Source organism: Phalaenopsis equestris, unplaced genomic scaffold (assembly GCF_001263595.1).
Source record: "Phalaenopsis equestris unplaced genomic scaffold, ASM126359v1 Scaffold000090, whole genome shotgun sequence".
Taxonomy (NCBI): Eukaryota; Viridiplantae; Streptophyta; class Magnoliopsida; order Asparagales; family Orchidaceae; genus Phalaenopsis; species Phalaenopsis equestris.
The window spans coordinates 121,319-133,359 of record NW_018164532.1 but is presented as its reverse complement, the minus strand read 5'-3'; the positions used below and the strand labels follow the sequence as shown (position 1 = coordinate 133,359).

General features: G+C 32.8%; 1 protein-coding gene across 1 annotated transcript in view; it reads left to right on the top strand.

The window, feature by feature from the left end:
• Nucleotides 1-11,105, top strand: part of LOC110020085 (MADS-box protein SOC1-like) — a 41,712-nt gene extending 30,607 nt beyond the window's left edge. The window contains exons 2-8 of the mRNA XM_020718056.1: nucleotides 8,748-8,829; nucleotides 9,509-9,570; nucleotides 9,679-9,778; nucleotides 9,873-9,914; nucleotides 9,983-10,048; nucleotides 10,589-10,719; nucleotides 10,828-11,105. Of these exons, the coding sequence (XP_020573715.1) occupies nucleotides 8,748-8,829; nucleotides 9,509-9,570; nucleotides 9,679-9,778; nucleotides 9,873-9,914; nucleotides 9,983-10,048; nucleotides 10,589-10,719; nucleotides 10,828-10,915 (571 nt within the window). The 3' untranslated portion in view covers nucleotides 10,916-11,105. The remainder of the gene's footprint in view (nucleotides 1-8,747; nucleotides 8,830-9,508; nucleotides 9,571-9,678; nucleotides 9,779-9,872; nucleotides 9,915-9,982; nucleotides 10,049-10,588; nucleotides 10,720-10,827) is intronic.
• Nucleotides 11,106-12,041: the final 936 nt, after the last annotated feature.

Here is a 12,041-nt window from a genome sequence, read left to right as displayed (position 1 = left end):
GCAAGAGAGTGTTAGGTAGGCGGTAGGTGGCCGGTAGGTGAGCGGTAGGTAGAGATGTGGTAGGTGGCGGTGTCACATTACAAAATTGCCCTTTTACCTTAGTTCATTAATTGAGGGTCAAAAATAACACCTTTGATGTTGCTATGATTTGTATTATGTATAATTTTTCTTCAGGAACTAGTAATCAAGGATAATATTATGAGGAATTGTTAAGCGTTTTCTGGCCTTTGGTGGCTAAGATCTTTTGATAACGTGAATTGTGCATTCTTGATACTTTTTCGGTTGAGGATGTTGTGCTAAGATTCTCTGCAATGGCGGATTGTTATTGTCCATTCATTATTCCTAAAGACTGAGTAGTGTGGTATGAAGGTACTCTGACACACTAGCGATCGATCAACCATCATACAAACTAAACACTTGTAGATGTGGAGTGAATCATGCAATATTAAAGCTTTTAGCGTGGTTGAATGTCTTATTTTTATGTATGACTATATAAAGATTAATGAAAAAGTTAATTTTAATGGTAAAATATTATATTGCTCTTGTTGATTGTGCTGAATCTGACATGTATAAAGGTAAATTATACTTGATGATACTTAGATTGTGATCAAGGCTTATCTAAGTTGCAAGTTTTCTAGAATTTTTTATTTAAAAATGACTGTTTTTGGCATGTTGATATGTAGTGTTCTTCTGGTGGATGTGGTTGTGATATCTGAGCAAACTGTAGAATACAAGCAAGATGGATTTCTATAAGATGGTGTATTAAACCCCACCCTATTTTTCTTAAATGATGCTTGAATGTTTAAGGATTCACGTGCAGTTGTAGTACTGTCTATTTAAATTTGGCAGGAAGAGTGTTTTCATGACTTATCGTTTAGACTCGAGCTTTCTTGACAACACTCCTCCATTATTCATTGTTTACTATAGTTCTGGGGTTGCATGGATAATGATGACTACTTGAAAAAAAGTCTCAAAATATTAGATTTTATATCAATTTTTAAGTTTATTGAGTTCCAATTTACAGATTCTTAGGTAAATGCTGCCTCTTTGGAGAGGAGAAAGATGAATTTATGTCCTCTCTCTAGTCATATGTTGTAGGTCTAGAATCTAGCTGAGAGGTCAAAAGCCTAATTTTAACCATAAGGAGGTCTGTGTCCTTGAGCATTCTTTTGATATGGACGTAAACCTTATATTCATAGATTAGTTCAATTATATTAATTATGTTATAATTATTCCCAAATTTATTGTGTCAATTGCTTTGTAGGATTCTATTAATTTTCCACTCAGAGTACTTGTTTTCTATTTTTTATAAGGCAAAATTTTAAAATTAGATTTTTTTTTAAATTAACATTAAAAAACAAGATATAAAAAGAAAACTTATAAAACGGGCAAAGTCGCCTTGATTTTGCCACATGAAAGTCGCCTTGATTTTGCCACATGACAATTTTCTTTTTCTTTTCCATTATTTTGATTACTTTCTTCATCAGTAAAGGTGGACGTCGAGTTCAATCGGATTGTTCCGGTTCTTATGAATCTGATATCATCCCTTACACCAATTTACTTTTTCTATTTTCTTTCTACATGTACCTTAAAAATCAATTTTTTTCTTTCGTCATGGTAGAAAGCTTTTCGAGTTCATTTTTGAGAGAAATCTCACTACAAGAAGAACAACAGAAAAGGTATGAGAGAGAAGCCAATAGATGAAAACAATCAGTACAAGGGCTTTGCATGGTGGGAGTTTCCAAGGGAGAAGAAAGGCATTAAAGATAGAGCCAAGAGGGTTAAAATTAGAGTTTTGAGGAAGAAGATGATTATATAGTGGCAATTAATACTCAACACCATGTGGTACATTCAGAAATGGGAGGGTAAAGTCGCCACGTGATGGGCAATTTTAGCCATTTAACAAATTTATTTTTAATCTTTTTTTTTTAATATTAATATTTTAATAAATTCTATTTTTAAAATTTTGCTTTAATAGAATTGCCTTCTTTCAACAAAGGGTGCACGGGAAGTGTACATCTTCATGTTATACAAAAGAAAAGGTGAAATTATTCAACGATGTCCTTCTATTTTACCTTTGAATCCTTCAAATTGTCTGTGGCTTCACAGAAGATGGAGTTGATGATATAGAATTATGTATGGAAGACTAGATAGTTATGGATTTGATGGACCCAATGACCCTTGGGCTTATAGTGTGTGCTCATATGATGCTAATTCTCACTTTGCTTCCGGAAAAAAAAAAAAAACAAAAAACACATTGTGTTCTAGAGAAATGGAGTGCCATAAGTACTTTTGGTGCATTGATGTAGAGATTGAAGGTGTCCCTTATCTTTTTGATTAGAAGAGTGGATATGAGAAATGGTATTGAGAATTTATCAGTGCTAAGACATTAAAAGAGGAAGCTCCAAGTGGATTTCTACCAATGAGAGCAATCAAAGTCTCTGTATGCCTATGATTCCAATGCCAACATGGTCTACCCTTTGTTGGAGGATGAAGAGAAGGTAGAGTGCATGTTGGTCAGTAGATGCTCGTTGTTCTTTGTGGATCTTAGAATAACCTCTAGATTGATTCTTTTTTTATGAGACCTCAATAGTAGATGTTGAGGAATGTTTTTCAGAAGAGGGCCAGATTTGTGATAGCATGAAATCTTCAGCATTATTGGGCAATGGATTAGTTGCACATATTTTGATTGTGACTTCCGACTTGTGAGTTATTGGCCATTTAGCTGAAGGCTTGGCTAATTTTATGGAATGCATTGTGGTTCTAATGAATCTGTCACGTTGGTGCCTAGTTTAAGGGAAAATTTGACTTTTGTACTCCTAAGGGCAATTTAGTCTATTATTATTATTATTATTATTATTGGATAAAAATAGGCTTGCTATGTCTAGGGTTAGGTTTTTGCATGAGATTGAGTTGTGAGTTAGGTTTTTGCATGAGATTGTACCTTGCCACGACTGGATTGAAGCGATCTAGGATCACTGACTTGTGGAACAATCGCTCTATTTGTCTCAACCAGAAGTAGACGATGGATTTTAAAAAATAAAAATTTTATCTTTTGTGATAAAAAAATATTTTTTCTAAGAAGAATGACGGTCAAGAAAATAGATTATTTGGAGATGAAATTAAATGAAGAAAGTAATCAAATTAGATTTGGGATGGAAGGTTCGCCACTATAGAAGTTAAATTTCTTCCATGGAGAGCCGAATGGAAGACCGATTCAAGATCATAAAAGAAATTTGAGATGCAATCCAAGACCCCACTGAAGGCTATATTTATAAAATTTAAAGAAAAAAGGTCAGATGTCAAGAAAACAAGGAAAACATCCACAATTACAAACTAGAAAACGAGGAAAACATCCATAATTACAAACTATCTCCTAGTGGATTAGAGATTTTTTATGGAGGAGTTGGGCCAAAACATGGAGAAGAGATTATCAAAAGGTATGGAGGAGCATGAAGAAAGGAGAGAAGCGGTGAGGGGATATGAATATGACTACGATCAAAGAAGGAGGCTTTACCCTCGATAGATGGGGGAAAACAACAGAAGAGGAGGATGTTGGGTGGAGATGTTAGAGTTAGGAAATTGAAGATGCCAATCTTTCTGGGGGTAAGCCGCACATGTTTGGGTGTATTGAGCGGAGCGATCTTCGTGGTGAAAGAGATAGATGGGGAGGAGAAACTCATGGTGGTAGGGTTATGTTTAGAAAGGAAAGTTGTACCCTAGTTTCAGTGGAGGGAGGTTAGATAATCTATCCATTCGTTGGAGGAATTCAAGGATTGTTTTTTGGAAATTTTCCGAGCAATTCGGGAAGGAGAACGAGTAGTTCTATGCCTTTGACTCAGGAGGGGATTGTTATGGAATACAAGGAGAGATTTGAGCTATTATCAGGACACTTAAGAGAGATTTCTAAAGCAGAATTGGAGAGAAAATTTCATATATGGCATACATCCCAATATACGGGCATCACTCTTACTATTGAGACCGCGAGGATTGTGGGAGACAATGGAGCTAGCTCAAATGGTAGAGGACAATAATCAGATGAAGGTCAGAAGCAACATAGATGGAACACTGTACTTAACTGCTATAGTCATGACGATACCAAAATCTTAAATAGTGGAAGTCCAAAGGGAAGCTGTATGGGACACGACTAATGAACCACAATTGGGAGCAACACTCAAGCACCTTACGACGACAGTGGTTTGGGAGAAGCGAGTCAATGAGTTTTGTATTTGGTGTGATGAGAAGTTTACCACCAGAAGACACTGTTTTAAGGATTGAAAAATTGCAAATTCTCATAGTGCATGGCGAGGATGCAGAGAATGAATAAATAAAGACAGATGTGAGGGACGAATAGGAACACTCACTTTTTCCCACCTCATGGATAAGGTGTCTATGAGGGGGGAGTTCTGTTACGTTAGCACCTAGCCTAAGGGAAAATTTAACTTTTGTACGCTTAAGGGCAATTTAGTCTTTTATTATTATTATTAATGTTGGATATAAATAGGCTTGTTATGTCTAGGGTTAGATTTATACATGAGACCGAGTTGTCAGTCTTAAGTTTAGGGTAGATTTCCTCCCTCTCGAATTGTAAGAATTGGGAGAGATCACCTACCACTCAAATTGTATGTGTTTCTCTTTATATTCTTCTTGAGTTGCTTGAATTATTGAAGAAATCTTGTGTTTGTCTTTACTCTTTTGGAAAAAACGTATCAATTTTGACGTCATATTATAACATAATCATAATGTTTAGGCAGCTTTGAGGTGGTGATTAGGTGCCTTAACAAGCTTATGAAGCTTAGGTGCTCATTGGAATGGTTGAATATTATCCATCTCAATGATCTATATAAATCTATTGTTCTAATGGTAAGATTATATTATTATAAACTAATATGTGAAAATGAGGTTCAAGGCCGGTTGTCTTTATGCATAATTAATGGGCATCTTTCATCATTATGCTCTTAAGCTACTATCCTATATAAATATAAATATAAATATAAATAAATAAATATATATATATTAGAATGAAGAAAGAGAGGGATTAGAATAAAGAAAGAGAGGGAGAGAGAGAGTTAAATTATTGTCCATTTAAAATAAAAACCACCATGAATGAGTACTTTTGAATGAATAAGTTTTAATTTAACTAAAATTCATAAGTGTGTGGTAACACATTGAAGTCTAAACATCAATAGAGATATATGTTTTTTATTTAGTACAATGTTATAGTATTCATTAATAACTTTGCTGGCATCAAGAAATTTTTTGGTTGAGTTGAGGCTTATCTCGAACTTAGTTTTCTACATGAGAGAATGACTTATGAAATTTCCACAACCATGATTTACTGCAACAACGGAACATAACTATTGTTTCCCTATGAAGCTCTTCTTAACTAATCATGTTTAGATGTTTTGAGTAGTTGTTGGTGGAGTTTTATCACCCTCTAACAAGTAGTCAAGGAGAAATGCCTAGAAAAGCTTTAAAGCGTGGGCACAAATGGATCCTCCAAAAATAACATAATTATAGTCATCTTAAACACGATTACTTGTACAGTAGGATATCACTAGTTTTAAAGTTCTCTAGACCTATCTTTTTTTGTGCATTAAGTAACATGTCGATAGGTTTCTTCTTTGCTCCTTAATTAGGGAATTAAAAGATAGGTTAATATGTATATCTTCCTACATTTTTATGTTGCTAAAATGCTGTTATCCATCACATGTTAATAGATGGGCAAAAGAAAAGAAAAAAAATGCAACTTTAGAACAAAAATAGATTTTTTTTGGGAAGTTTCAGCACTTTATCAGAGGAATTATGGTTTGGAATGCCTATTGGACATGGGAAAAAAACAATGGACAAGATAAACTTCTCTCTAAAACTTGATGCGAAGAAATAAGCTAAAATTGACTTCATTAAAAGCCAAAATTAACAACTAAAAATGGAAAAAGTGATTTAAATCATTATCACCTTTTCTTGTCCCAAAGCTTGCATGTGGTTTCTATTCTTACGGAAAATGCATTCATACTACCTCAGAAAGTTCAAAAGTTTAAGCCAAAATTTCTCAAACATGTTTTGACACGTAAGAAATAGTTCTCCAAAACATCAAAATTTTTTGAAGTCCCGAGAATTCATCTTTCATCGAGATTCATTGTGATATTGTTACTTTATAGCTAAATTGCCACTATTTTTCAAAAAATTCCAATTATTCAAAGAATTTCAGAAAAAATATTAAAGCCTCATAGCGTCTTTCTTTCATAGATCATATTCCCAATAATTTACTTTCAATAATTGCATATTTTTTCAGATGGTTTTAAAATATAAAAATTAAGAAAAAAGTGTAATTTTTAATAATAAATTAAATTGTACTTTTCTTAGTTTAGGATATTCAGTCTATGTTGAATAACCTAAATTAAGAAAAGTACACTTTAATTTTCATTCTTAATTTGTTTTATTTTAACTAAATTCTTACTCATTTCTTTGCTTGACTAGTTTATAAATATAATATTCAGCATTCTTAATATCTAATCAATTATAAAAATTATTGAAAGTGATTCTTAACATATCAAATTATTCACTTAGATTCCTTACGTGCTAGTTTATTTTTTTTCAAATTCTCTAAGCTTTTATGTCTAAACTAATTTGTATTACAATTTTTATTTTATTTTTTATCTTTTCTTGCACATTGTTATTTCACCGCCAATTATCTTTACTAATATTTTTTTAAAATTTTCCAGGCATATCTTTGGTAACCTGCTTAATAGTATTTATTATTTTATCAAATATAGTACTAGCCTTTCTTGAACTTTACTATTTAAAATAATTTTATTTGTATCTTTTAAGTGCTCATTTTTTTATAATAATATGACATTGTATGTTTCTTCTTTCAACCTTTCAACTTAAAATTCAAAATCAATATTTGATACTGTGTATTCAGATTTTTTCTTAAAATGACCATAAAATTTTTTCAATCTCGATGATTTATTTTTCTCTCAAGAAAATAATCAATGTATTTTATTAGATCTACACTTATAAGCTAAAGCAAAACTTAATTTATAAGCTATCAATCTTTATAATATCGATGTTGGTAGAGCAAAACTTAATATAATATGTTTATCTATTTTTTTTAAATAAAATATTAGCAATAATAAATTTATAAGCTAAAGCAAAACTTAATATAATTCTATCTTCTTTATTTGTCACCTAAAATTTTATCCACGGTTAATACTTCTAAAATCTTTCATCACTCTACCAACATGTCAATTTAAATTTTTTCCAGTAAAAATTATTTCATCCATAGGAATTTGTTATATTAATTCTTCCATGTCAATCCCTTTTTTTTATCATATAGTCAAAATTCTTTGGGAGCATAAACACTTATAACATAAAGAATCTTAGTAATAATAATAATTTTTAAGTTTATAATTTTATGTTAAATTTTATTAATTTTCACAACATTATTTTTCAAAATCTTATGTATAATTATAATTACATCATTTGCAGTACGACTTTTACCAAAATACGAAAGTTTAAACTCTAAGCTATCAATCTCCATAGTTTTTTTTACAACCCATTTAGTTTTATTAATGGATAATATATTTATCTTCATATGAACTATAATAACTACTAATTCAATTAATTTATCCGTGAGTGTACTTGCATTCGAAGTTTTCTGTTATAATATTATTAGCTTCATGGACTAACCTTTATCCCGTATCAGTCCATAATATGAAAATTTTTGCTTATAAGTCTTGACTTATAGATATCAATATTGCTATGTATGCATCACCCGAGCGTTGACTGTGCAAGTATAGCAATCATTTGCCAGTCTTAAAGCGCACACAAATTGAAGAAAGGAAGTTAGCCATTCGTGAAGGTGGGCAAAATCAAGAGCCAAGAAAAATAGGAAGTTAGCCATTCGTGAAGGTGGGCAAAATCAAAATCAATATTATTCTTTTTCTATATTTACATAAATAATAAACCTTGACTTCAATTATTATAATGTATGACTAGCTGATATTGGCTTAATAGACTAATATATACATGGCTTTAGTGCATGCTTATCGGTTTTTAAGAAACCAAGTTTTAGATTTAAGTTTGAAGATTGTGCGAGTAATAGAGCAATTTTTGGCTTTGTCTGATCTTTGATTTGAGACTAGATCAAGTGGACTTGGCTTGAAATCTGTTTAACATATAAATAATACACATACATTTATAATAACACATTCTTATTTTCTTAACACATTTTTTAATTGAGTTACTTTAATATTTAATATATACATATATGTGCAAATATGCATGTGTTTATCTTTCATTTAATCATATTCGATAATGAACAATCCTAGAAACCATTTAGAGCTGTTTATTGTTTGGACTAACCTTTTGCTTGCTTTGTCTTTGAATCACACGCCTTATTAGAAGAAATCCATGTTTAATATAGGCCGAAGTAGTCTGCTAAAATAGACCTAGGGATAACAATTTTAGCCCCCATTAAAAGAGTATCAGGACTAAATTGACATATTTATAGCATTTGGGACTAAAATGGCTCCCGACAAAGAGTAATGAGACTAATTTAACTCTTTTTTGTTTAAAAAAATCGACCTTGAGTCTTCATGATAATCAATTTTTAAAAATTCTTCTTGCAGACAAACCCAAAGCAGTTGAAACTTTGTTTGTTTCTCTTTTGCAATTTTGGTTTTTTGTGTAATAATTGATATTGTAGACTGATTTACAGATTTTTTTTTCTTTTTACACTTTAGCATGTCGAACACTATTGAGCGTTACAAGAAACATGTCAAAGATGTGATCGAGAATAGCAGATCAACTGAGCAAAATATTCAGGTACGAATGATCTCTGTGTCTTTATCCTAATGTTTCCTGACCACCTTTTAATTTTGTAGTTTGGAGCATTTGCATACATACCACACAATTCATATGTATTTACATATCAAATACATAAACATTTTATATTTACATGCATACTTCTCAGATCTGTAATATTAAATCAAGAATACTATCATCACTACCTTTATAGAAGTGGAACACACCTTTTGATGCATAGGCTTATGTCACCAAGCTGTTTTAAATGTAAAAATCAAATTTTGGAGTTTAGATATGAAAATACATAAGAAAGTTGTGGTATTTATATAAATTTCCCAAATTTTATATGCAAATAATAAGGATATCATCTTAAGGTTAGTATACTGATCTTTTCCATCAGCTTTTTTGGGCTCTTATTCTTTCTTTGGGAACATAGAGTAAGAATCCGCTTTCATCTGCCAACTTGTGATCTGTTTGTTGGTAAATTTTGGCATATATTAGCAATTAATCAGTTCTCATTTAAGATTTTAAGCTTAATTTCTACGTAAAATTACTCATCTTGATCCATATTCCCTTAAAGAAGGAAGCTGAATGCAGAATTAAAAAAAAAAAATCATTTTTTTGCTAAATCAACAATATTGATACCCTCTGGTTTGGGATTTTGAGATGACCGTTGGCAATGTGATTTTTTGAAATGCAGCCCTCGAAGAAGGATGCAGAAGATATGGCAAGGAAGATCGAGCTCCTCAATGTTTCGAAGCGGTGAAAATCGATCGAAAAATTTTCTTTTCTTTTCATTTTATGCAAGAAAAGGAAGCTGGATTAATATATGTGGATCATGAAAACTTAAGAGAAGGATTGTTGATGCAGGAAGCTAATGGGGGAAAGCCTCGAATCCTGTTCTGTGGAAGAGCTCCATGAACTTGAGAGTCAGCTCGAGCAGGGCCTAACCAGAGTTAAGAGAAGAAAGGTTGATGATGGTGATATTGCATTAATTCAATAAGCATTTACAGAAAAAAAAATGTTTTTTTTTGTTTTTACATCATAATCCTCATATTTTTCAGAACCATGTTCTAAAGGAGCAGATAACGCAACTTAAAGAAAGGGTAAGTTTTTTATCTTCTTTTAGATACAATGGATAGAACAAATGTAAATAACCTCCATTTCCTTGCAGGAGAGGGAGCTACAAGAAGAGCATGATTTGCTTCAAAAGCAAGCGGATTTCTTAGCTTCATCATTGGTGAGAGTTCATCTTTCAACCACACGGTTCTTTTGTCGAAACTATATGTAATCTCAGTTGTTGGATTCATATATTCTAGGGGCATGACTGAGTTAAGTCGACTTGTGCGCCAGTGCGGGCTCAGCTCCATGAGCTAACGAGCCAAAGCTCAAGCCAAGCCTGACTTGACTCGTTAGCTTTCAAACCAGCTCATTTAAAAAAATCATAATAAAATAAAACATACTTGAAGTATATTAAAGTTCAAAACTTTTTATATAAATTATTAAAAATATTTAAAAATTTATATTTTTATTTTTCATCTAAGTGATTTCTTTTTATATATCACCTAATCGCCCATCCTGAATTAATATTACTTCCTTTCTTTGATAATAAAGAAATGAACTCATGAGTTGTATCATATTCGATTAATTAATCAAGCTCGAGTTCAAGCCGGGATTGGCTTGCGCTCAAGTCGTTTCGTTTACATCCCTAGTAAATTCTTTCTTCTTCTTCTTCTCTGTCTTCTTCATTTTATTTAATTAATTTATTACCTTGAAGCAGAGGAAGCCTGAGGTAGCCGTAGAAGCTCTTCAGGAAGTTGTTCCTGAAGGGGATAACCAGCACAAGGATGTAGAGACAGAACTGTACATCGGATGGCCTGCAGGGGGAAGCACCCAACAACTTTTGAAAAGGTGACCGTTACATCTCCATAAATGTTTTACCCAAAATGCAAAATTTTAACTCAAATTTGTAATATATAATTTGCATTCTCATCCAATTCCTTTGTAATCAACTAACAGAAAGATTGAGGTAAAGAATAATGTTAAGTGTAGACTGATTGCAGAAGCAAGGTTCCAACGGCTATGGCTGCTTCCTGCAACTCTGTAAGGGCACAGAAGTAATTTTCACAAGAATTATTTAAAATTTATAAAACTAAGCAATTTTATTAAATAAATGACGGATCGTTGCATGCTGATGTTGCAGGCAATTATAATTATTAGCTAAAAGCAAAATAGCTATTTAGACTATTGTTGTGTCTCAAAATGATATGAATTATATTGTTAAAAATAATCCAGTTCGGGGCAATTACATACAGGTCACCTGAAAATTTGGTATTTACAAATCAAGCATTCTTTCATCTATTTTTTAAATTCTCATTGTATAGCTCAAAAATATTGTTGGGTCGAAGGGATTATTGTTGCCAAGAACAAGTCAGCAGGTACGTACCTGTTGAGCCAGCCATCTTCGTTTACGCTCCGCTTTTTTCACGCGGTGCGGCCCCAAACCGCTAATATTTCTCGTTTGGCTCCTAGCTTTGCGGCCGAATGAAGCTAAAGCGGGCGGAAAGCCGGTCGCGAGACCAGCTTTCCCCTCGTTAATGTTCCACATTGCCCCCGTTTTTGGCGCAAACCAGCCCTCTGTCCTAGCGTTCAGTCTGCTGTTCCCGTGTCGTCTCGCCATCTCGCCTGGTATTCCCGACCCCACGCGTTCTTCTTCCGGACCCCGTTCTTCTTCCTGACCCTGCGCCTTCTTCTTCCTGACCCTGCGCCTTCTTCTTTCCTGACCCCGTTCTTCCCGACCCCGCAGCGGTTCTGGTTCGAAAAGAAGCAGAGCAGCTGAAGTTCACAATTTATCGGAAAATGTGGCAATTTTGTTTACTGGTTTCCTGTTTTTGGTTTTTCTTTGATTTTTTAATCCCTTCGAGCTTCATACTTCGTTGTCAGAGGAGGAGTAAAATAAATGAGAAGATGAGAGCATTGCAGAATCTGATTCCTAATTCTAACAAGGTTGGTAGTTGCTTTTAGATTTGTTTTTGGAAATGTTTTGTTTGGCTATATTTGCTTGATTTTTCTGATTTTTTTTTCCTTAGTTATGTGAATCGTGAGTAGTGATCCCTAAGCTTATTCTTTAAGTGGATTGAAATGTAATTTTTAACTGTGATTGTATTAAATATTTTAATGCATTAAAATTTCACCTAAACCTTCTGTTATGTAGGTACAGTAATGCTAATACT